The following is a 26984-nucleotide window of genomic DNA, read 5'->3' on the forward strand; positions in this document are numbered from 1 at the left end:
TTACTGAACGGATTGTAAATTATAAAATTACCAAATAGATTACCAAATGTTCAGCTGTTCCATATTCGGTAAAAAAAATACAGTATACTGTAAATAAATCTTAGTGTGTACACTTGTATGACAAACTGTGTCATAGGGTGTATTCTAATGTTTTATGTATGCAAAAATTTACATCGTGATGAAGTTTAATTATAATGAAACGTTTGGTTCTGTTGTCATTGGATGCATTCTGATGTTTAGGTGTGCAACATTTTAAATCGTGATGAAGTTAGATTCTTATGTAACGTTTGATTCTGATATCAACGTATGTATCCTGATGTCAAATTTTACATCGTCAAGACGTTTGATTCTTATGTAACGTTTGAGGATGTTTGAGGATTATGTATTTTTATGTACTTGGACGTCACACTGAAATCTGAATCTAGCTTTCCATGCTCGGTAATGGCGGCCTGTTTGTATGAATAAATGTATCCTTCACTGTGTTATCTGGAGGTTCGGATTTTGACCCTTATGGTAATAGAAAACTTTGAGAAGCTACTCGACCGAAATCCTTAAACTAGATTCATGAGTTTGTACTATGAGTACATGACGCTGGAGGTTGTCCTTCTTCATTAATCTCCAATCGTGATTGCTTTCAAGCCTTCTATAGTTCCTCTGTAAATTTTGATCTGACCATGATATGCAAGAAGTCCATCGAATACCGGATCACCGTATTTCATCGAATACCGGTCGATGGTTGTTCCCTCAATTTTTGCAATCAAGTACCACCATGTACACGGAACCAAAAAATTACCCAAAATTAAGTTCTTTTCACTCATCTCCCATGTTCCGTTCAACAAGCTAATTTTCAGTAAACCGCTTATAATAGTTTACATTTTATTACGGCAAAAATAATTACTCGTGAGTATTTTCTACCCAAAATTAAGTTCAATTGACTCAAATTTGAGAATATCTCATACACTCACTAGTAGCTTATTGAACGATAGTCATGAGAAAATCGAATCTCTCGTTCCGTTTTTGACAACAACAAAAAGTGAGAGTGGGATGCAAAACTCAAAATTAGTAAAAAATAACTTAAATTTAGGGTAATTTTTTTCTCTGTGTAGGTAACGATAAAAGTTTTTTCACAGATTGGTCAAATAGAGAGGGTCTATAGACCCATAGAAATCACGAAGGCATAGGTTGCCGATGCAGTTTTATTTTAATCCGCTCCTCTCTTATACTAGGGTAGGTGTTCCAGTAATAGTGGTGTACCTATAGTCGCGGTATGAAGGTTGTGCCGGAATAGAGAGGAGGTTCCGGATAAGATTATTTTTCATCGGTAGCTCTCCTAAAATAAAGCATATTTGCATATTTCAAACTTAAACTTAAAGTGACGGAAAATAATTAATTTTCCTTAAGATTTTCACTCCTTTGCACCTATAGTTGCGGTAGTGTTCCTATAATAGTGGAAACCATAAGAAACCAACGCATTCCACTATTATAGGAACCAACGTAAGCAACTACCACAACTACTGGAACAGTGTTGCTATTAATGGAGGACGATCTTTCTAAAATGTTATGCAATTTTATTACAATGTACTATTTTTCTATCAAAAAAGAGGTTGAAAGCTATATAATGACATATAACAATTGAACATTCGGTAATCTATTCGGTAATTTTATAATTTACAATCCGTTCAGTAAATTTTCGTTAACCTCGAGCTGTCAAAATTTACTAAACTGAATTGTAAATTTTACAGAATGATCCAAAACGTTCGGTTCATGGTTCAGTTATAATTTTTACCGAAATAGCTGTAAATTGTTTCCGTGTATGAATAAAAAGTAATGATTTTTAATTGATTTTCTTTCGTGTGTATTATTCAAATAATGATGATAACAAACAAAACGAATCGATTGACTCATAAAACGTTTATTCGCGTTTGTACAATCATAATAGTCCCATGTTATTAAGAACAAGTAAACCACACAAGTGCATTTGATTTGATGAGGGCATTAGACCCAGCTTACGTCCATGGTGGCTGAAAACAAATCCAGAACCTGATCCAGAATCAAGGATTATAGTACAACATTAAAGTACTTACTTTTAATACCAGAGAACCGAAGTAAAATCAATTACGAAAAGGCGGCAAATGCTGAGTTAGACAGCATGAAATTCACAAATCTGTTCCGTAATGTTTACAATAATCTGGTACTGTTCTACGGTTTCTTTTTGTAAAAGATTATTTTTACAGTACATTCGCCACACTTTTTACAGTATCACTGAATTACAGACCGATACAGTTTTGATCAGTAATTTTTATTTGCAGTTTTCGGTAAATTTATGTAATTTATGGAAATTCAGCAGTTTTGATTGCGGAAAATTAGTAAAATTATATTTTTTACAAAACATTCGGTAAAAATTATATTTTACAGAACGAATCCAGCAAAAAAAAGTACCGAACAATATTTAAGAAATTTGGTGTGTACGTTGCGGAACTCGCTGCTATATTTCACGCAATAGAGCGAATTTCCTCACTACCCTCCTGATCGCTTCAAATTGGTGTCACTGCATCGACATCGAAGTGAACGATATGGATTGAGGAATCGTCACTGCTCTATGGATTTCGACGAATTAATACGACGCCTTCGATAATCGATGACCAAATCGACAAAAAACAAGCTCGGATCGCATCAGGGTTGACCAGGCCCTACATTGTGAATTTGTTCCGTGGTCCGGCGAAGAAGAGTATTCCAACCGTCGAAATACTGAGGCGAATCCAAAATGAAAATGAAACTCACAATTTGCTGGTCTACGAGAGGCAGCGTGCCTCTGTGGAGTCTAAATGGTGGTATACTGTGTTTTATGTTTTGACTTTAAATGATCTTTATTTCTTGTGTTTGTGTGGTTTACATGTATGAATTTTTCAAGTGACACAGATGCGTCTTTTCAACTTTAGTATATTTGAGATTTTAATTATTATTTACAGTTCCTAGTCCTATCAGGCCTATTTTAAAGTATGACCACCTTAGTGGGATTGGTTTGATTTGAATTGGAAAAAGGAGACTACTTATAACTACTATTTACAACTACAACTAACCTACAACTACTATATACACCTAACCTACTATATACAAATTGCTTATCAAAGCATGTTCTGATAAATTACATTTTTGTGCAAATTTAGTCTTAATTTCGTTAATTCTTGAATCTATTTTGGCAATTCCTGTCTCTTCGTGTAAATTTGTTATTCTAGTGTCAAAAGGACGATCAAGAACCATCCTCAGCACTATATTATTCAGGATTATTTTTAGAGCAGGAGTCTACTTTGGTGCAAAATGCGCAATATTTCGAATGATTTTTTCGATCATTTCGATCCACGATTTTTTATTGAGCACTTTTGGAAGTTTGTAATATTGCCAGTTCACAGAAATCTTAGTATTCATTTAAATTTCACAAAGAAGAAGAAGTTCTACACTTTATCTTGCGAACTTCCTTTTAACTTGTTATTGTTTTGTAATATTTTATGCGTTGTCATGGTTGGCATGCAAACAAGGTCTTAGGATTTTTTTGGTATAGTGCTCGAAATTATAGTCGCTATATTCATAGTCTGGCTGATAGAATCTCGGGAACCAATTGAGCTGTCAAATAGCAGAACCAATCGAGCAAATCACGACCAACAACAGAAAAGAGCACATCAGTAATTGCGAACAAAACTTCGTAACCTTTTTTCTCATGACTCAAAACTCGCCTACGCAAATTAATACCATCTTTGGGTTGGGGAAACTTTCCCCTATCCGATGATGCTAGTAATTTGCGTTCAATTGGTGAGGAAAGAATAATCAACGTTTTGTTTATAAAAGTTGATAGGGTAAACGCTCCTATAGTTGCGGTACGTTAGAAGCGTTAGGTTCCTATAGTTGTGTATTGAGTCTCCATGCACAACTATAGGAACCTAACGCTTCTAACGTACCGCAACTATAGGAGCGTTTCCCCTAGTACCTTTTCAATTGTTGGTCTACAATATATTGAATTTGTTCCTCTTTTTGATGAATCGAAATTCTAATCACAAATTTTCACCGTGAAGTGACATCCGTAATAAGCCCCAGTATATGTATATGAGTATATGAGTATATATATATTGGAATATTACATCCAAACTGCTGTAACCAGGTCAATCCATCGGTTGTGTAATATAACGCTGTACGATGTACATCGATTTTGCGAACAAAATTACATCCATTGATGTAATATTGTATCTACTTTTTGCTATTACATCATTATTTCATACATCAGCTTGAATTACATTGATCGATATTACATTTTTTTTGCTGTGCACTAAATCACATGAACATTATGTGTACAATGAAATCCATATGATTTCTCATATAGAATTTCTTATGCTATGTGATATTTAGATAAAATTCATTATTTTTGTTATTGGAAAAATATCATGTGCGTTCCTAATAGAAACTAAGTGAAAACTTTTTTCAGAGCAAAATTCCCAAAGCAGCTGTCAGTGGCGGTTGTCAATTTTGGTTGTCAAATATGGCTCCAAATGCTAATTATTCTCTGACTTGGCAGTATTTTACATCTTAATTGGTGTAAAGCACATTATGAAGCTATAATGTATAGCGATGAGAATGCCAAATGATTTCCTCTGCTTGTGTAGTTATGTGAGTGTAGAATAGAATGGTGGTAGAATGTCCGATTGTAATCAGTTAGTCATAGCGCGGTTCGTAAGTTTCAATGAACATTCACTTCCTAGGTTCAATTAAAATGGCACATTCTCTACTCCACCTTTTCTTGGAACTGCCAGGGAACTATAACTTTTTTATTACTTAATAGATATGATTTTTGATTCGTTCCTCCAGAACGCTCTTAAATGCATGAGATTCCACGAATGATTGATTAACATAAGACGGAAACGGATTTAAACTTGGGCATACTATGTATAAAAATAGATTTCAACCATTTATCAATGTGTTTAATTTTTTATACAAGTTACCTTGACTGTAGAGAGAGACACACATCACAGGAGAGTAGCATAAGTCCATCTTTCATCCAATAATCTCGCGTTACGCGAATGTCTGCCGGAAATCCGAGAGTTTGCATCTCGTTAACATTCATCCTTGACATTTATGAAACGGTCGGATCATGCTTGTCATACTACGATGCATATCAGTGACTACCACAACCACCATGCTGCTCTCTTTTGTCTTTGGATGTAGAAAAACTGGATCAGTATGCACTGAAAGAGCGAAATTGTTCTCCGACCCATGCACTATAGGAATTCAGGTGGCCAATAATCGATAATTAACTTTCTCCGATTCGTGATTCATATTCATCCATCTATTCAACAAAGAAAACCCCCATTCGTTTTAGTACCCATTTGATTTGCACGGGAATCATTTCACCGTGAAGTGACACCCGTAATGAGGGCCAATAATAAATTCCATCTCAGTTTTCTTTCAATTGTACAGATTTTTTCTTATGTTTGAAAGTATTCCAGAAAGCTTATATTTTAAGCTTTCCAAAAAGCCTAACTCAAATTTGAAATAAATTTTCTTGGTTTTAATTAGATGTATGGCAAAATCTACGGTCTAACGTATCGAAAAAAAAAAATTGTAAAATAATCATAAAAAATTAAAATTTAAGATAGTTTTAATAGGTGCTGGTGCCAAAAACTGGCACAGCTACAAAAAAAAAAATAATACAATTTACATTCAGGAGAATACTTACGATTATGATCAGGATGCCTAGAAAGAGTAACTGCGCTACCGAACTTACGATTACTTGAACGACATGCAAGGGGGTCATTTTTGTCAATATTCGTCCCCTTTGTACTCGACCAAATATTTTTGTCTAAAATCTACCTTCACCATTAAAAACAAACATTTAACTGCTGTTTGGCCAATTGATATGTGATGTGATTGATGGAAAGGCCAAATACTTGCTTTATTTTGCATATGGACGGAATGCTGAATATTTGATCGTAAATAATTCTAGATGCATTATTCGTATGAAATAAATTGCTATTCACATGGTTTCTGTAAATGTATTGTCTGTTACAATTGCTGCATGAAATGGACAATTAAAAGAAATACGTAAGCAATTTTTGTTTGTGGAAATGACAGGCCAAATAAATTCTTACTTAATTGTTACCGATGAGAAAATAAAAAATCAACTTCCTCTCACACTTCACGTTGACCATAATCTGATAATGCCGAGGAATACCGAGCGGTTTTAATTATATACATTTTTTACTTTCCTTTATTTAAAGTCGGTCTCTGTTCTGCAATCTAGTGCCAATCACCGACGGACATCGATTGCTATTGATGGCAATAGAATGTGCAGGAAGGCAGCTTCCACACCTGCGTAGGATATCGCACCCATTCAATTCAATATACATGGGCCGGGACCAATGACTTCACTTCCCTTCCGAAGGAAGACGTGACCAGAGATTTTTATGCCACAGAAAAATCTCACCGACCTTGGCTGGGATTGAACCCAGACCCATTGGGGTGAGAAAGCCGTCACGGTTACCACTACACCACCGACATGGTAATACTGATTATAACTATTGATAACTCCATACCTTTTTTTCTCGATATTATCCTTCGTTCGATAGACTTATCAATGTCTATAATGAGATTATTTATATTATTCCTTGATGCACATGTTATCATCTCTTGAGATTTTCCGACTCATGAAGAATTTCAGGTTATTGTTCAAGACGTCATTGTACCTACAGAACTCCAAAATAGTTTGGAGAGCATCAAATATCTTATTGATACTATTCTATTATGTTTATGTTATCTGCTTCACTGACGGATTTTTTCTAGACATGGTTCAAGACTTTATTGAGCCTGTAGAACTTCGGGATCATAGCTCTATTATAGATAGGAGAGCATTAACAATCTTATGGGAGACGACCCCAAGTTAAGATCCATTCTCTCACGCTATAGTCACAAGTTCAAATCTCATCCCTGGGCAAGTCACGAATGACACAAGAAAACAAATCCATTCGATAATGTGGATGTTCTCAAAAGCCTCTTTTGAACTTCACGGACTCATGCAGATTTTCAAGACTTTATTTGGTCAGTAGAAATTCAAAATCTCCAAAACAGTTAATGTGATTTTAATTATGTGCATGTTGTTAAGAGGCTTTTTTGAGGTTAATGGCCTCATACAGATTTTCAGGACAATGTTGTTAAGAGGCTTTTTTGAGGTTAATGGCCTCATACAGATTTTCAGGACATTGTTCAAGGCTACATTCTTTCTGTAGAATTTGAAGATCATCGGCCCAGAATAGTTTGGAGAATATAACAAATCTGATTGATATCAATCCATGATGGACATTCAGAGGCTCACTTGAGCTTCACGGACTCATCCAACTCCTGCACACTTTGGAGATCAAAAGAAATATTTTAATATTACCATTCCATGATGTGCATGTTGTCAATATAAGAGATGAACTAGCCTATGGCTAAAAATCTCTTTAATAAAGAAAAAAAAAATGTTGTCAATATGCTCTCTTGAGCTTTACAGACTCATAAAAAAATTCAGAACATTATTCAATACTATATTGAGCCTGTAGAACTTCAAGATCATAGCTCCAGAATAGTTTGTAGAACATTAAATATCTTATTATTACCATTATATGATGTGTATGTAATCGTGAAGCTTTACAAAGGTCGGATGATGTGTTGGATATGTCGGGAACATTGAGTCTATAGAACATCAAGATCTTAACTTCCGGATGTTTTGGAGAACCTAGTTGACTTCAGGATCTCAAAATGATATTAATTCATTCGTGTAGGCACACACTAATACAAAACTTGTCAAATAATGCAGAATAAGCAAGCAAATAATTTTGCCCACCTCGTTGTATGGAGATTCCCCGTAGTGCTAATGATACAGCGAGATGCAAAAATAAATTAGGTACCCATGTATTAGGGTGCCAATGAAATGGAAAAAAACCATCGAAGTTTTTACATTTTTACAACATATGCAATATTTGGGCTGAATTGGACATGAGGTGCCGCACAGCGGTTAATTTATTCCATCTGAAAAATATCCCAAAGTAGAATAACAAATATCCCACGAAAGGGTAAATGTGCCAGTGTTGGCTCTAGGACGTTAATAAAATCTGAATTAGTTTTTGATGGTTTTATTTACGTAGACATATGGTAAAATCTATGTTCTAACCATTTATGGAAATAAGTTTTGAAAATAATGAAAAATGTGAAATTTAAGATAGGACCAATTAGAAGACCACTAGGGCCAACAACTTGAACACGTACCCTACATGGCATTTTGGAAATTGAAAACTTTTTTTATTCCAAATGTCTTAAAAATGCATGAAACGTCGAGATCTAGTGTTATTATAAAGAAACTCTTGTCCAAAATTTACTTTCTGGGTCTCGTGAACTTCCGAAAAAAAAATCAAAATCTTCCAGATGTTTGCCAAAAAAAAACGAGGTAATACTAAATCTCGCCATTTCATGCATTAAACTCCCAAAAGTTTTTGATAGTCGATTTTCGACAATTCGAGTTAAAACTACACGGATAGAAATCTCTTTCACGCAGAAAAATGGATTTTTGTTTCAGGGCTTAATGTATTTTGATATTGATTCAAACATATTGTATCACTATTTCAACAAAACATATTTTTGAAGCAACAACCGGTTGGTGATTCAAAAATATTTTTCTTTGAATCAACCGAATAATATATTTGAATCAATACCAATAATATATAAGCGCTGAGCCAAAAATATATCCATTTGAATTTAAAAATCATTTCTCTGCGTGTACCTTTTGGCAAATTTCTATTGCTGATTATTCATAAAATGTATAAGTCAACTAATAAGCAGACACCTTGCAAAAAGTTAATGAAGATCACGTGTCAAATGAAATGTATAAGCGGTCACTCATACCTTTTATGCATTCTTATAGGACCGATATGGTTTGTCTTATGGAATGTATAAGGCTAATGTTTTGGCAAAAATGTATAAGTGAAACACGTGAATAAAATAATTGATTTTCGTTTTGTGTAGATCTCGATGTTTCTTTGTAAAGACGTTAAGACATTTGGCATAAAAAAAATCTATTTCCGAAATGTCATGCATCTTATTTTTTTGATATTTTTTAGATGAAAAAGTACAAGCTTTGACCCCTAAATCATGTCCGTTTGAGCCTTTTTCGAAGCAATGGACATTTGGTATATGGTTCGTTAAAAAAAAAGCATTGGCACCCTACTATGCACATACAATCAAATGAATATTCAAACTCTGTGGCAACTACTATCTCCAGTTAAAACCATGAAAATAATAACCTCTTCATATAAATGACGTTTTTTCGAACCGGTCTGCTCGACTACTTACACTTAGTATCCGGTAGTGCAGCGGCGCCGGTGGTGTATTGGTAAGCGTGATTACCTCTCACCCCAGCAGGCCTTGGTTCAATCCCAGTCGGCACCGCCGAGATGTTCTGAGGCATAACATCTCTGATCCCACCTTCCTTCGGGAAGTAAAGCCGTTGATTCCCCGGTTCATGATTTGATGGGTCGATAGGTAGGGACCAGGTGTGGGAGCTGCCTCCCTGGTGTCGGTAGCATTGGTGCTCAGCACGGAAAACAAGATCGACGGAAAACAAATCAAGGGAAAAAAATCTGACAGTGCTGATGCTGAATTGCTTTTTATTAGTTTATTTTTAAAATATTGATAAATTTTTCTCAACAGACTTTTCGTACGATAGCTGTTACCAGTCTTGGTTTAGTAACTCCCCATGAGGATTAAACTCAATTCGAAATAAGTTTTTTTTTTTTTTTATTTTACTTTCTGTGTGTCTTCTTGCTCATCAAAATCAGTTTTCTCAAGAATGAAATGTGATACCTATATAAATAAAATATTACCACATATTGGGGCAAAACATAATCACTCCACATCTATTGTATGATTGTATTTTAGAAATTAAATACCCTGTTTACAATAATATTTATTTTCACACACCCTACAACCTACAACTTACGTATACCTAGTTTATATAATGCCGCAGCAACGTCAGAGTATAACAAAAAATAATGTGCCACGCATTGTGCGACACAACAAAAATCCAATCAATCTGCTTGTTTGCTTCGTATTCAAAAAACAAAAACTGGACTTGCAGCGTGTTCCGAATTTCCAATTTAGTTTTGTTGGTCAGGAAAAGAAACCACCATTATACCGGTCACATTTTGCAGGGTTCGCATGCTATGAATATGAACTGAAACTCAAAAACCAATGACATGTAATATATTATTCCTTCCGCGTGTGCGGACCGTTTCTATTCGTCATTAACCGGTGTATTTTTTCGACCTGATTCTAGTTCTTGCTCTTGCGACATTTGTCTACGCAGTTCATCCGGAACATCGTCGATAAAGGTGACTGACCGTGCGCGTTGTAAAGCGTCTGGACTCGTATTGCTGACAGTACTATCTGTGTCACCACGTGCCTCGTTAGCAATCATCAGGCGCTGCATTTTTTTCCGTTCGTAACTTTCCAAGTGCTCTATGTTTGCTCCTAATTCTCGACTTATCACTTCTCTTCGTTGCCGGCCTTTGATTAAAATGTCAGTAAAACGTGCCAATTGTGGTAGCTGAAAGTTTTCGAGAACTTCTCTTGCTTCATCCTCAACTCGGTAATAGTCCATCATTTCCTCCTTGTATTTATCCATGCGACCTTTCAATTGCTCTGCCCTGGTCACTATTACCTTACCAACTGGAATTAGTTGCGCCTTTATTTCCTTGTAGTCTTCTTCGATTCGTGCCAGATCTTCCGCGATTGCACAACGTTTCTCATCATTATACTTTCTTCTTTCTTTTTCAGGTTTCATCTGTTTAGCTAATTGATCCGGGCTAATGTTCCGTCTTGTCATCATGCTGCGCATTAGCCTTTTATAGCTCTTTTGCCTCCATTTTACATCCAAACGTTTTGCCAGATCAACTCTTTTCTCAGAATCTCTGATAGCTTTTTTCTTGGCTTCTTCTACAGCTTGACGTTTCATGTACTCATCATGTTCCTTCTGCTCAATTTCCATACGCTCGGCAAGTTCCTTGGCCTCGTGTTTTGCCTTCAGCTGTGCCTCAACAGTCTCTTTGTGAGCCTCATAGTACGACTGTATCCATTCGTCTTGTGATTGCTTGCGGGTTAGTTCGTGTCGAATGAACTTTTTAAATTTCTGCAAAGGTATAGACAAATTAGTTTTCATTTACTACACATTTTCCTTATTTATTTCGGTAAAAGCAATAAGCTAAGCTAAGGAAGATTGAAATGACATAATGAACTTTTATGTTAAGCTGTTTCTGCTGTTTTTTTTTTTTTTTTTTTTTTTTTGTCCCCATAGGATTGCAATGATCGGGGTTGATGAGAAAATTTTTCAAGTGACTACGATGCCGGACGGATTAGTCTATGGTGACCAATTAAACACCGGATTCACGATCTTGATTAATCATAATCTTCTTGAAAATGGTTCGGTAATCGCTGGTCTGTCTTTGTCCATGTCTTCTTCTCATTCGTACATCATTCTTAATGTCTGGATGTTTTCTTGTCTAATGTCATGATCAGAGTCAATGTTATAATAAGAGTCCCGTCCCGGCAAGAGTGAAGCCAGAAGCATGGTGGGTATATACATGGTGATACAGCTTTGTCTCTATATAGACGAGGAGATCGCGGGGGGGGGGGGGGGGATGTGCGGTTTTAGAGCAAATTGTAAACAAACTCGGTCGCTGTCCCATACAAAAATCCAACATGGCTGAATCATGAATTTGACACATTAGAACACCTATATGTAGTCACCTTGGCCAGAAGTACCAATCGAATTGTCAAGCGGAGTACCAAATGAGCAAAGTAAATAAACATTATTGTTCCCACAGCCAGTGAACTACAAGTATTGCATTCGTTACTGACAATATTTTAGCAATTTTAGATGAAAAACATTATTTTCTTTGCTTTATTTAGTACATTGTGATATTTATAAGTTATACCAAGCACTTGTTTGAACATTTTTCAGCTTCTATAATTGTTTTTGTCTACCAGAAGCTCCGTTATCGACATGAAATTTTTCACTTCTGAATGAAAGTCATCCGATGCTAACCAAGGGGGGGAGGTGGCTGTCAAATACGAACAATCTTCGCCAACCTCGCATAACTGGTTCCAAACGTAAACAAGCCATAAGAAACCTACAGCGTTTGTTTACGTTTGGAACCAGTTTCATACAAGATGATCAGTAGGCTGATTTGACAGCACGTCCCCCCCCCCCCAGATGCTAACGCAAAAAATCTGGTTGCCGTTTACTCTGACGAAAAATAAGTCACAAACAGTGCTGCTTGTTTTTTTTTTTTTGTAAAATTGTATCGTTTATTTCAATGTTCTTAAAAGATTATTTACAAAATAATTTAGTTTTCACATATTAAGTAGAATTCAAGTGCACTAACATCGATTCTAACGTTAACTTCATTAACATAGGTGATGTATAATATAAGCATCTTCAATATTTGACTTCGTTTTGTTGGTCCTATGTTTAATAGTGCTGGGCGCAGCAATTCTTCGAAAGACAGTCGTTGCCAACCTCCAAGTATCATCGTCATCTTCTGTTGTACAAAAGCCCATGCGTGTGCTACTCGAGGGCAGACACTGAATTTGTGTTGCAGCGTTTCAACCACAGCATTGCAATGCAAACAATTCTCACCGTCCGCACGTTGGATGATTCCCATCAATTTTCGGTGCTCTGTCTTCGCATTTATGAGCAAGTATAAGCTCGATGACAGCTGTTTCGTTGCGATGTTTAACCATATACGCTTCCAGTTCGTGCCAGGATTTTTCCGTTCGCTCCAAAACAGGCGATGTATTTGTTCACTAGAGGGGTGCTCTCGAACAAATGGTGAGAGTAGAGGAATTTGCTGGGAAATTAACTTGAGGCAGGGAAGGTCTGCGGGGGGAGAAATTCCTTGGTTGAGAAGGGATTGATAGAACGGAAGGGAGCCCCGTGCCTGTATGTGACGATTCACTAGCAGCGCTTTGCACTTCAATGCTGGTAGCTGCAGCTTCATTCCGCCAGATGCTCTGTCACGCGCCAGTTGTTCCATTGGAACCCGCGCTGGCAGTCCGCGCCACAAAAATGAGCCCATAGTTGCCGTTATTTTCGCCGTGTGAACACAATACGGCGGGAGGATGGATGCCACATACCAGATCTTTGCCGTTATGAAGGTGTTCAATAGTATCACTTTTTGTTGAAGATTGAGATTCCTCAGCGAGTGCAACCACAACTGCTGTGCGAATTTGGATACAAGCGCATCCCAATTAATTTTAATCATTGTGCGAATTGAATTGGTAAAAAACACGCCCAGGATCTTTACCTTTTCTGCAGTTTGCAACCACGGCACATTCAGTGGATCTCCATCAATGAGCCCGACGTCGATTGCAACCGTTTTCAGTCTGTTTAGTTTTGCACCAGCGGCTCGTTCAAAATCGTCAAAGAGTCCATTGATGCGTTCAATCACATGTATATTGGTGACTATCACAGATACATCATCTGCATACGCCACCACTAGGTCAGTACCGAGTTGTCGCTCTAGCTGTTGCAGGAACGGATGAAGAATGACAAAAAGTAACATCGACAACGGGTCTCCCTGTCGGACCGACCGTTCGATGGGGAAACGATGCGAAAGATGTCCATTAACTAGCAAACGAGAAAAGGATTGATCGGCAATTCGAGCAAGTAAACTGACGAAGGTTGTGTTTATTCCCAGCTGCCGCATTGTTTCGTGAAGGAAAGAAAGGGATACCCGATCGAAAGCATGATCGAGATCGTAGCTAAACAGCTTCCCTTTTTGCTTCCTCGCTATCAGCTGAGCAATTCGATCTTTCAGAGAAAGAGTGGCTTCGAAAATTGAATGTCCATCGTTGGAACATTTTTGTGCACCACTCAGCACGCGGTGAGTCCTCATCACGAGCTCGAGACGTGCTTTCAGAATCCTACTGAGAATTTTAAAGTCCGCATTCAGAAGGCTGATCGGGCGGTATCCTCGAGCGGTGTTTGCCGTTCCTCTCTTTCGCACTAACACAATTACTCCGTTGGCGAACTCAGGGGGTAGCTCATTTGTCAGAGCCTCATTTAATACGAGGTTCAGTTCTCGGTGGATGACATCGAATGTACCTTGGTAAAATTCGACGGGTAACCCGTCCTTTCCGCAGCCTTCCTCTTAGCCGATGTACGAATAGACGACAAAATCTCGGATGTTGTTTTTTTTTTTTAACTCTTTATTTGTTCCAAATTCAAAATAAATTACATTTCATTTTAACCTAGGTGCTCCAGTTACTGCAGTAACGTACCAGCCTTAATTGTTATGATATATATCTAAGTTATTTACATTGTTCCTGTCTTGGCAATTCAGTATTTTAAACAGGTTTTTTAACCTGCATGTCAGTATAACAATTGATCTCGGATGTTGTAATTTCTGCCACGCAAGCTTCGTTGCACTCGTCATTTTCGGGTACCGCTCTCTCGCATTGGAAAGGGTGCCGTGCTCCATCATTTTCTTCTGTCGCTGTGTATAATTCCTTGAAGTAACGAAACAGATGGTTTTCGATTGCTTCGGAGGTGTTTAGAGTTTCGTTGTTTTCGCCACGCAGCTCTGTGATAACGGTTTTTTTCCTTCGTCGTTCTCCTAGCTGAAACGTGCTAATGTTTTCACCTGCAATGAAGGTATCGTTGAAGCGCATGAAGTTCTGCGAGAAGCTGCGCTGGTGTGCGAGCATCTGTGCTTTCACGCGGTTAATCGTAGCTATCATCGCTGGATTCTGGAAATAACCATCATACGCTTGCTGAAGCTGCGAGTACAGTCGTTGGTGTTCTGCATTAAACTCGCCGTATGCCTCGCGAGATTTCCATCGGAAGAAGGACTGGATTTTCGGCTTAGCGTATGACAGCCACCACATGATCCAATTTGGAAAGTTCCGTCTCTGTCGGGTTACATATTGCCATGTAATCTGGAACTCGTCGACGTTTTCTGCATTCAGAAGGTGAGGACGCAATGACCAATAACCGCGACCAGGTTCGCGGCCAAGGCTGGGGAGGCATATTCGAGCAGTAAGCGCTTTGTGATTCGTGAACGAATACACGTGTGTGGCTGCATTTCGCAGTTTTGTGCAGAGTCCATTGCTGACGTACATACGATCGAGCCGAGAGACAGAGTTGTGTGTTATATATGTGGGCGAGGGGGTCGTGGGATACAGCTTCACCCAGACGTCGCTTAGTTGAAGCTGCTGTATGGTGGATTGGAGAGCGGGACTGTTATTGTAGCCCGATGAGTCACATGGTCGCAGTACACAGTTGAAGTCGCCGGCGAGGAGTATATTTTCTGTATTGTGCCGCAGATAGAATGCAATGGTATTATTGAAATAACGCTCTCGTTCGGCGCGCATGGCTGTGCCCGACGGTGCGTTTATGTTGGCTAGAGTCGTGTTTTCGATGCGGAGAGCAACAAGTCGTCCATCTAAGCTCTTCTCGACATGAGAGAAACGTATGTACTCCTTCAGCGCTATCGCCGTTCCTCTCCTTGTGTGATCAACGTTTGCGACGAGGTTGTAGCCAGGAATGGAGAGCTGCTCGTTCTCCACTTCTTGCAGAAAAACGATGTCGAGTTCCATCGTTCTACAAAAAGATCGGAGGGCGTTGAGTTTCGTTTCGTTGGTGATCGTGTTTATATTTATGGTGGCAACGTTGTAACTGGCGAACTGATCCATTTTCAAAAGTCTTGATCTCGCTCGTCGTCGCTGCCGTCTCTCCGTTTCCTAGTTTGACGGCGCCCTCTCGAACGTGTGCTGTTGGTTGACATTGCTGATTCGTCTGTCTCGATGCCATCGGCTTTGCCAGTAACAGGAGGTTGTTGACCAGAAGTATTAGACAACGACCTGCTATCCGATGGTTGCTTCGAACCCGATATGGGTATGATTGGGGTAGTAAGCGGTGGAAAATTTAGTTCCGATTGTGTGTCGATCGGTTTTGTTGCTGCTGCTTCTGCTTCTTCGGTGGCGGGTATCTCAGTCCCGACGTAGATTGACTCGGCAACGCTGGTTTTGAGGCTGGCGGCTTCGCAATTGTTTTTGTTGACATTGCTGCTGGCTGTTTCGTCGCATCGGCATACGATTTTTGAACAAGCAGCTTTTTGTTCTGTACGCAGGACGCGCCGACGTGTCAGCAGGTTTGACGTTGGCCAAAATAAGATAGGAACGTCTATTCACCATCTACGAAGACCCACGACTCAATGTTGTGCTTTACAATCATTTTCGCAATCCGAACACCAGTGGAGATATTCGGAAATTGAAATTGTTGGTCATTACCGCACATCTGTTCACGCACGGAGATGACGTCACCGTAAGCGGATAGGAATTTTGTGATCGCATCGTCCGACACGTCCTCAGACAGATCGAATATCTTCACCTCCACTGCTCCGTCCTCCATCGTTATTCGCAGGGGGATCTTCTTCCCTCCCTCCACTATCACTTCGTGTTTTCCGTCGTGTTCTTTGCACACTTTTTGTGCCAACGCCAGGTCGACGACCTTCACGAAAGCACATCCGAGACTTCGGCTACACTGAATTCGTATCACTTCACCTGGCTTTAAGCCCAGAACAGTTCCAACGAAATTTTGCACCTTCGCATAGTCCGGTTTTTTTGGCATAGCCGCATAATCTATGCGGAATGTGTTCTCGCGGCGCACCATCGCAGAGTCGTAGTACGCAGAAACACACAACGGCTCGGCGATGAGATAACGCAGCGAAACGAAAAGAATTTAAGCTTGGGATCGACTTCCAGAATTAGCTGTAGCGTAAAAGCGTCTGCTTGGCTCGGAAGTTGAGCGGTAACTGCTTGTTCGAAACATTTTCTCTTGGCGGGACTCTTATTATAACATCGACTCTGCCCTACGCGGGCCCCAACCCTAGCTGTCAATTCCAGAGCCAAGAGGCCTTTTTAATGCACCACCAACGTAGAGTGCGCCACGCGAGTTCGAGAAGAAATGTCTACCAAACCGTTTGTTTACATCAGAATAAGGATTTTTTTCTCGGCCACTACAGCGAAGAAGTTCAACAGTGGTATCGAGACAACGGGGTGGATTTCTTCGAAAAGCACATCTATCCACCCAACTGCCCTCCTCAACTCCGCCCAATTGAGAAATATTGTGCAATTGTCAAACAGAAGTTGAAGAAGAGTGGAAAGGTGACTCGGGATGCGCCAGAGATGAAGAGATGATTAAAACAAAACGGCCGCTCAGGTTAGCAAACAGAGTGTCCAAAATATGAGTGGAATTCGAAAAAAATGTTCGAGATTTCCGAGGAGGGGATGACACATCTAAATCTTAATTCTAGATGTTCAACAAATATCACACTAGCGAATCAATCTTCTTTGATTTCTCGCATCTACTTGCATCGCGCATCATCTTTTTGCAGGAAATCTTCAGAACCATCATCAATCTTCTTTCCATCTACTCAGCGTGCGCGCAGCTAACCACCTGCATCGTAGATAGAGTCACCCCCCCCCCCTCGGAGATTTCATCAAAACCAAATTAGAATATTTTTTTTTGTTAATTTTCCTTAAAAGAATAATAAATTACTTTCATTTTCAGTACTCAACATTTCTATTTCATTAAGATGGTTCCGAGATAAGGTTTTTTGCGTCCAGATATTAAATTACTCAAGCTTTAGTAGTTGTCCACGTCCGAAAAATGGCATCTAGTTCTAGTAAAATAGAAACCTTATCAACCTTCACACGCCTACACACTGAGATTATTTTACCGAAATCTGTGTAATTTTACCGCAATAGCAACAGTTGAACGTTCGGTAAGCAGTTTAGTGATTTTTCATAAATTTCCTGTAATTTTCGACAGATTTTCGGTGAAAAATTACAGGAAATCTGCGTGTTTTTGGACCTATTTCGAAACTTATTCACACTCACGAATCATAAAATCGCTGATTTGGGGAACGTGCATTAAGTACGTCACATGAAATTTATCGGAGACGAGCCAGCCAACGGCTGAAAATCTCCTTAATAAAGATATAAAAAAAAAAAAACATGAAATTTAGGATAAATCAACCCCCCTGCCCATTTTCGTCACGTTTATCCTAATAGACTTTTCTGACGTTTGTGAAATGCACAAGTATTAGTGCAGTGCTTTGGGTTAGTTGTAAGTATTAGTGCAAGAAAACCTTTGAATTTTCCCAAAGTTCTGCACTAATCCTTGTGCAATTCACAAATGTCAGAGAAGTCTATAGGAAATCAAGGCTGCAAAATATCGACCGTACATGGGGATATTGACTCACTCACTCACTCAATCTAAAAGTCGTCATCAAGGGAAATAATGTCAATTGTCAGTGAAAATCCTGTTAATGACGAACATGTGCAGTTTTTGTAACCAGGGTGAATCTTTGTTATTGACGAAACAATGATTGAGATTTTGACGAAGAATTATTTGAGGGTCAGTTCTTCCACTGACAATGTCAAATATAATCAAAATCATTCCATGACAATCACAATTCTCAGCACTGTTTCCTAAACGTTATGCATTGCTAGTCACAGATTCAGTCATAATTGAATTGAAAGAAGAAACTCGGTGGTATAGTTTGTGTCACATTCTGGCTAGTGTCATTGGGGCTAGTGTCATAAAACACTTGAAAATTTATTCTCCAATCAAGCTGATTGGCCAATAAGTTTTAGTGTTTTTATATGCAATAGTTTCATAGTGGTACAAAACACATATATAAATTAGATAACGCATACATCGACTTTGCCTTCAATTTTTATGTTTGATATTTATGATTATATTTAATGATTTTCAATTTATTACCCTACTTGAAGGTAATATCCCTAATGTCAGCCTAAGCGTTCTTAGGCTGTGTTCCATTTGGAAAATTTTCACTTAGATTTGACACTTCGAAAATAAATTAAGATGTTTGAAAATCCTTCAGTTGTTGATCGGCCGATTTTCGAGAAAGCGTCGGTCAAAATTGATTCGTTGTCTGTCAGAAATAAGTCTGCCAGTTTATTTGAAAATTTACCATCGGTCAAATTTATGTAAAAAATCACCAAATGAAACACAGCCTTAACATTGAGCCCATATTTAAATTTAGAAGGAAAACATGTTAGGGGATTTCCACATTCCACGTGGACAGTCTTTGAGAGGTTTAAGACTCCCCCTCCCCCTGCGTAGCTTCATATTCATTTTTCAAAATTGAAAAATGGAAATTTGAAACCCCCCCCCCCCCTCCTTTCCCCTAGACTGTCTAGGAGGTATGTGGACATCTCCTCATGCCAGTTTTTCATTAGCAACCAGAAATATTCATTTAAATTAAGATATCCTGTTCTTCTTTTATCGATGGACCCAATCTTGAAATCCATAGGAAAACATTAGAGCCAATTCCCCTACAAAGTTTTTATTCAGGATCTACTTACCTTCACTTCATTCGGAATTGGTTCAGAGAAGGTATTCGGAATCGTAAGAATACGTATATTGCTGTTATAATCAGCTACGGCTAGGAATTTCTTCGGTCCTGGTAGCTTATGCTGAGATATATACGTGAGAATATTTCCACCCAAATTGACTTGTAGACAAGGAGCATCAATTCGAACTGGAGTTGGAAAGGAAAATAACTTCATAATTAATCAATAAATCACATCAACCTACAACTTACCATTCGTATCCCAAATTTCAAGATCTCCGTTGCAGTTTGCAATAAAAAATACGCAAGCACGATCTAAACTCCACTTTCCAGCGGTCACACGAGTAATTCGTTTCCTCCAAAATATTGCTGAGCTGAGACATTCTTCGCTCCACAGGGCCAAAACATTTCCACCAATGGTTAAGAATATATCGCTACAGAATGGGTTGCGTTCCAACGACAATATCGATCCATCGTGCACTACTGCAAATTTATTCTTTTCTTTCAGAACTTCTTCGTTGGTTGCTGCTCCCTGGTCAAAGTCATGACCTTCCCAATAACCTTGGATTATATCCCCCAACAAACTTCCAAGAACCATCTTCATATGATACTCCTTTGCTATTGGCTGAGCCTGATGTTCGATTCTTGTGGTAATGTCAGCTCTCTTGTAATCTGCATCGATTGGTTTGAATTCATATAATGCTTCATCAACAGAGATGGAGGTGATAGGTGTTTCACACTTGATTCGAAATATTGGATAAAACACATTGTCCAACGCTTGATATGGAGATGCCAGACCATCTGCAACCGTTTTAGATGTTTGAGCTGCTTTCTTCAATGCAGGGACTGTGAAATCCAAATCCCAGAAACAAACTGAACCGTCAATTGATGCAGTCAAGATGAAGCGATGTAACTTATCAGCATGCGCGCGAACTTGTCCAGTCGTTGCACAATAGTGATTGCGAGGCAACCATTTGATGACGGTAATTGGATTTCTTGGAGATTTATCCATAGCGCTGATGGCTACAGGCTCAACAGTTTGATCAACCTCTTCTGCGTTGGACCATCCCATAAGCTTTCTAATTTCTTGACGATATCCATGCTGTTTTGGTGAAATTTCTTCAACCTTTTCTACACGTTCAATCTCACCTTTTAAATCCCATATGATTATTTGTCCAGAGGCCAGGCCTCCCACAAGTAAGTTTCCGTCGTAAGGACAAAACGATAGCGATGTCACCTCTCGGCTAGATCTAAGTTCCAATTTCTGGGTGAGTGTTTCATCAAAACTCCACATCAGCACAGGGCATTTGTCAAAGACTATCCGGTTCACAGGATCAATCGATTTGGAGTCTCTATCCTCGATATCCACCACAGTACACAATGCATCGAAATTATATGCCGCCACAAATATTCCTGAATACTTTGGGTGCCAATCCATAGCTGATACGTAGCGGTTTCCGCACTTGACTCGATCGGCAAAGCACAGGCATTCTTCAACAACCGGAGTTTGATATTTACGAATCTTCCTCTTTGAAATGCAAGGATAATCGTTCTTGTACATGTCGACTTGATTGAATTCTAGTGTGTTGAGTAGCTCTTGAACGTAGCTATTTGGTTTGGGAGCTTGATCATCATCACCAGCTGTAGCTGCTGACTTGTTTGCTGCTTCTTTTTCTTCTTGAGAAATCTCATACAAATATTGGGACCAGGCATTTGTCGGGAACGTGGGGTCTGTTTGCTGATATTGGTGAATTTTTGGGGGCCCAGTTTGAACGGCAAAGTCTACCAGTTTGCGCTGAATATTATCAAATTTTACTTTCCCGGGAATGAGCTCAACGTAGCCATCACGGACGTCATCTACCATACGGTGGCTAAATATGTAGCTGCAACGTTTCACGGGAAATACGCTTTGTGTTTCCAAGTTGACTACATTGATACGTTTGATTGGGATGAAGCATTCGACCTGGAAAGGAATTACTTTATTTTTAGTCTACGTAACTGAAAGTGAAAGGATTGCAACATTTCGTTGACATTACAAACTAAAGACATGACATGACCCTGGTCCTTGATCATTTAAAAATGTGTGTGAATAAATAAAAAACATGCGTTCCAGCTTAGGGGGAGGAGGTGTATAGTGAACAAGTGGGGCATAGTGAGCATCCCGCACTTTGGCTCTGGATTTCCAGCTGCACAAATCAACTGGTATAGTAGGTTCAATATAATTATGATATTGATCCTACCACCAACCAATTGGTTCCGAACGGCCGGAAGTCCAAACTGGTGCACGGGATGCTCACTATGCCCCTCTTACCCCTATATGGATGATTTCTGTCTTCAGCAAAGCTGTTGAGCTGAACTAGACCTAGACTAAGCGGTGCTAGCGCACCATTTAGTTTTAATTGTTTGCTTTTACATGACATCTTGACTAGATAGAAGCTGGCTTGGGCAATATCAAGGTGGCTACATATAGGTGTTCTAATGTGTCAAATTCGTGATTCAGCCATGTTGGATTTTTGTATGGGACAGCGACCGAGTTTGTTTACAATTTGCTCTAAAACCGCATTTTTTCCCCCCCGCGGCTTCCTCGTCTATATAGTGACAAAGCTGTATCACCATAGAGGTAACTCTAAGACCACTGGGTCCCGAAGAAAATCATTATTATTTTTGGTTCACTCAGTACCAGAACAACGGTCCCAAGCAGTCCCAAGCTATTTCACTCACCCCTGCATGTTCTGCATGAATCCACACACCCCTGATGTTATCCGTCAAACTTTCATAGCGAATCAAAACAAACATAGTGTAGTAATAGAATTTCAACTAGAATAGGGTACGTTAATCGTTTGCTTGGGACCAATAGGCTACTAAAGTGGTGAGCCAATTTAAAATCGTTAGTTTCGTATTGATTGTTGGTATCACCATGTATATACCCACCATGGACAATATTGACAAATCAAAGTTGGCACTCGTGGAGAATAGAAGAACTATAACAGTGATGATGGTTTCAAAATTTTCCACGGGGAAGTATACGAATGCAATCTTAAAACCCTAATAAACGTGTACCATATACTGACGATATCTTAGATGGTGCGACCATACCACATAAAATTGGGATGATATCCCGAATTGGTGGTTAGGCGCATCTTATGGTTATTGTTTATGCGGGAATGCTTTTATTTTGCAAATGGAACATTTTATTTAAATCTGGTTGCTGCTACAGGGGTAGAAAAGCTCAAATCTATGTGTACACCTAAAAATCTGAAAAGAAATTAATTTTTCTGTATTATTTGTCTATTGAGTAGTCCTTAAGTTTTCTACTAACATAGCATCAACCAGATTTAAATAAAATGCTCCATTCACAAAATAAAAGCATTTTAAGATTGCACTCGTATACTTCCCCATAGAGTTCTCTATCACCGTTAGTATTAGTGATAAGTTTCACTAATACATGCCTTTTACTGGTTGAAAATAAAAAACAAACCGGACACTTTGGCAGCTTATTTTGTGGTTGAAAATAATAAACAAATCGATTTTACACGGCTACGCTCGCTAGGTTGGATTAGTGAGATCTTGCGTCGAGAAGTCAATGGACAATTTTGAAACCATCATTACTTTCATAGTTCTTCTATTCTCCACGAGTGTCAACTTTGATTTGCCAATTGGCAATCTAACGATAGCATAAAGCGCCACTTGTGGCAAATAGGAGAACTAGAAAACTGATGATGGTATCATAATTTTGCACGGCGAGGTATAGAAGAATATTTTAAAAACGTTTTTATTTAACGAATAAAGTATTTTCTATAAATTTGGTTGTGCATACAAGGTTAGAAATGTTCAGATCTATAGAACTAAACGAAAACTAAGATAAAACATAAAATTTTAAAATTATACGTCTATCAGATACCTTTTAAGGTTTCTTCCCCCGTAGCAGCTTTTAAAAAAATGACAAATATTTTTTTTTTCGGATAATAAATGCTTTTCAAGATTTCTTTTCTAATGGCGATCTAACGATAGCGAACGTGGCGAATAGGAGAAATAGAAGAATGATGATGGTCTTAAAATTTTGCACGTTGAGGTATAGAAAAGAAATCTTGAAAAGCATTTATTAGTTAGTTTACAGCTCAGTTCAGAATAAAAATCTTTGAAAAAATGTCGAAGAACAAAGGTCGAAGGGAGAAATATGGTTGATCAATCTTCTGTAAAACAATTGGTGAGCCAATTTAAAATCGTTAGTTTCGTATTGATTGTTGATTGTACCACATGGCAACACTACTACCACAAACGAAGTGACAGACGACTAACTGGCGAAGAAATCCATTTAAATAATGTGGTTCACTGTAATAGAATTTTCTCGGAAGCTTGTGCCATCATCCACCAGATGGGTTAGTTTTTTTGTTTTGATTTGAACAAAGTTGATTATGTGTACAATGATTCTTTGACAGTGTGCAAAGAGTGCGTATCATTTTGTCATTTTTTTATGCATTTCAGTTTTGAGTTGAGTGAAAGAGATAGAACCAAAATATTCTAGTATATTTGGTGAAAATGCTAGTTCAATCCAATAGTAGTGTTGCCATGTGGTACAATCCAGTAGTAGTGGTGTTGCCATGTGGTACACTGAAAAATTGCAATAGCAGGTTAGTCACCAAAGTTTTCGAGTCGCTCCGTCTGTCACTTCGTTTGTGCTACTACCATAGAGGTAACTCTAAGACCAGAAGGTCCCAAAGAAATGTGCTCAACTTTTTGGTTCAGCTCTGGTACTCTCTTCGGTCCCAAGCTAATCGATTCACCCCTTGAAACATAGGAAAAACCAATAACCCCTCATTTTACCTGTCAAACTTTCATAGCGAATCAAAACAAACATTGCGTAGTACTGGAATTTCGACTAGAATGGGATACGTTAATCGTTTGCTTGGGACCAATAGGCTAGTCAAGTAGCGAGCCAATTTAAAATCGTTAGTTTCGTATTGATTGTTGCTACTACCACAAACGAAGTGACAAACGACTTACTGGCGAAGAAATCCATTTAATTTCTTTTCAGAATTTAAGGTGTATGCATAGATTTCAGCTTTTCTACAACTGTAGCAACAACCAGATTTAAATACAATGCTCCATTTTCAAAATAAAAGCATTTTAAGATTGCACTCGTATAGCTCTCCGTGGAAAATTTTTAAAACCATCATCACTTTCATAGTTCGTCTATTCTCCACGAGTGCCAACTTTGATTTGCCAATTACAGTGAACCACATTATTTCAATGGATTTCTTCGCCAGTAAGTCGTCTGTCACTTCGTTTGTGGTAGTGGTGTTGCCATGAGGTACACTGAAAAATTGCAATAGCAAGTGTGTCACCAAAGTTTTCGAGCCGCTCCGTCTGTCACTTCGTTTGTGATTTCAGTTGGTTTACAAAAAAAAAAAAAAAATAACTATGCCTAGTACGGGTGGGACCGAATTCTCACGGTTTAGGTTAGACTGGTACGTGTTTGTGGATAGGATCAGGGGAGGAGCTTGGATCTAGACAAGATGTTATGTAAAAGAGTAAAGTGTCCTTAGTGACAAAAACAAGCAAAATATGTTTGTAATAAGTATATTTGACCATGTTGACCCTGGTTCGAATATTTTCTTGTTTCCAATCTCAGTTCCATAGAGACTCTCAGCTTGTCATATGACATATGCCTAGTTTATTGTGATAGACTTTATACCGGTAACGCATTTAAAGTAAATTATTTTAGTTCCGAAAAAATGTATTCCTACTGTTAACCTTAAGGGGAAGTCTCGGGGGAAGTTTACCGGCCCGAAAACATAAAAAAACATTTTATAATTTTATTTTTTTTTAAATATTTTTTTTATTTTTTTTTTTATCATAAAAAAAATATTTTTAAATATTGGGAAAAAATATCAAAAATCCAAGAAAGCAAGTTTCTTCATTAGATTTTTTTCAAAAATACCATGCAAAAATATTTTTTTATCTCATCTTGAAAAAAATGGACTCTCAGAAAAACCGAAAATTCGGTGTTTTGTGGTTTTTTGAGTCCTACTTTACGCCATAATGACTTATAAACAAAGAATTTTCTTTAAAAAATTAGAAAACAATGTGAATTTTTTCAGGTATTTTATACCTGTTTTTAATATTTTTAGAAAAATAATAACGTAATTATTTTTTTTCTAAGCGGTGAACTCCGCCTTAACGAGAAACTTACTACGCCGCTCAAAAATTAACGTTCGAAATGAAAATTAAATTAAACGAAATGATGAATCTAAATTCAGACAAGATTCTTGAGAAAATTTACGTGCAAAACTTTTTTTTTGCATATTGTGCATGGCGATAAATGCGACCATAAGTACGGAACCGCTTATACATTTGCAGTTTTACCAACAGTTTTACGTTTAATCATTTCGATGTCTTTGGCGCACTTCTTGGTTCATAAGGAATAAGTGCGCCGAAGTCACCAAGACGGTACAACGTAAAAGCATAGAGGTAACTCTAAGACCAGAAGGTCACGAAGAACCGAGCTCAACTTTTTCGCTCAGCTCTGGTACTATCATAGAGGTAAAAGCGCACTACAATATCATCATGGTAAAAAGTTGTACAAATCACAAAATTGAAAAAAAAAAAATACGTTACTTTTTTGTGGCTTCCCTGGTCCTTCCATTTTTTGGCGCGTTTCTTCAGTATGCCGCGTGCCTTATGCCGCTCAAGCAGCTCGATTCGTTTGATCAGTTCGCTAGCGTCCTTCGTTTCGCGTTCATCAATGAAAACGATAAACACATCGTCCTCAGTCGATAGCTCCGGCGAATAACCGACCAGTATTAACTTTCCCGGATCCAGGTCTTTCAGTTTCTCCTTGAGTTGCTGTTGGATGGCATCCTTTCCCGGAAGATGATCTTCCAGTACTTCTTTTTTTATTTGCTTCCAAGGATGTTCGGCACTGATTGTCTGGCCAATTTCCATTCCAATCTCCGCCTGAAGATCCGGGCTAATGACCATCCGAGTGGACTTGGGAAAATTGATCAGCCGTTGACGTGCTTCATCTTCTTTGAAGCCGAAAATCATCGAAATTTCCTCGTCCTCCGACGAATCCAACTCGAAGTTTTCTTCGGAACGATCGGATTTGTCCGACTTGCCATCGTCGAAGCCGGTGGTGGACTTTAGATGGCTCATCTGTGTGACGTGACTCATTTTCAACTTTCTATTTATCTTTTACGAAATAAAATTTTACTGATCCGGAATGCTTTTCTTGAAAGGTATAGAATAAACATTTTCATTTTCCCTTCCTAGGCGACCGTTTCTAAGCATAACCGACGCTGCAATTGCGTCTTGAGGGTATAATAACAGGTTTAATAATATTCTTACGCCTCAATTAGCGCAACACGTGGTGCTGGCTGCGTTCGTGCATCGGTTCACGACGATGCTTAGCCCCTTCGGAAACGTATTGGCATCTTGGGTTTTGACAGCGACTGCCCCAGAAATTATAGTGTTTTTAGGATTGAGAATCACCGAAATTTTGTATAAGCTGGAGTGTCGAATGCTGATGCA

General features: G+C 38.5%; 1 protein-coding gene across 1 annotated transcript; it reads right to left on the minus strand.

Moving 5' to 3' along the window:
- Positions 1 to 10002: 10002 nt before the first annotated feature.
- Positions 10003 to 26627, minus strand: mmm (missing minor mitochondria). Its single transcript, XM_065233247.1, has 4 exons — positions 26073 to 26627; positions 19707 to 21417; positions 19468 to 19643; positions 10003 to 11200 (listed from the first exon to the last, which is right to left on the minus strand). Exons 1-4 carry the CDS (start codon positions 26625 to 26627, stop codon positions 10307 to 10309), a joined length of 3336 nt encoding a protein of 1111 aa, XP_065089319.1. The 3' UTR covers positions 10003 to 10306.
- Between the last annotated feature and the right edge of the window lie 357 nt (positions 26628 to 26984).

The sequence above is a fragment of the Ochlerotatus camptorhynchus genome, unplaced genomic scaffold (genome assembly GCF_037179485.1).
Source record: "Ochlerotatus camptorhynchus isolate MF236.1 unplaced genomic scaffold, CSIRO-AGI_Acam_v1.1 ptg000394l, whole genome shotgun sequence".
Lineage (NCBI taxonomy): Eukaryota > Metazoa > Arthropoda > Insecta > Diptera > Culicidae > Ochlerotatus > Ochlerotatus camptorhynchus.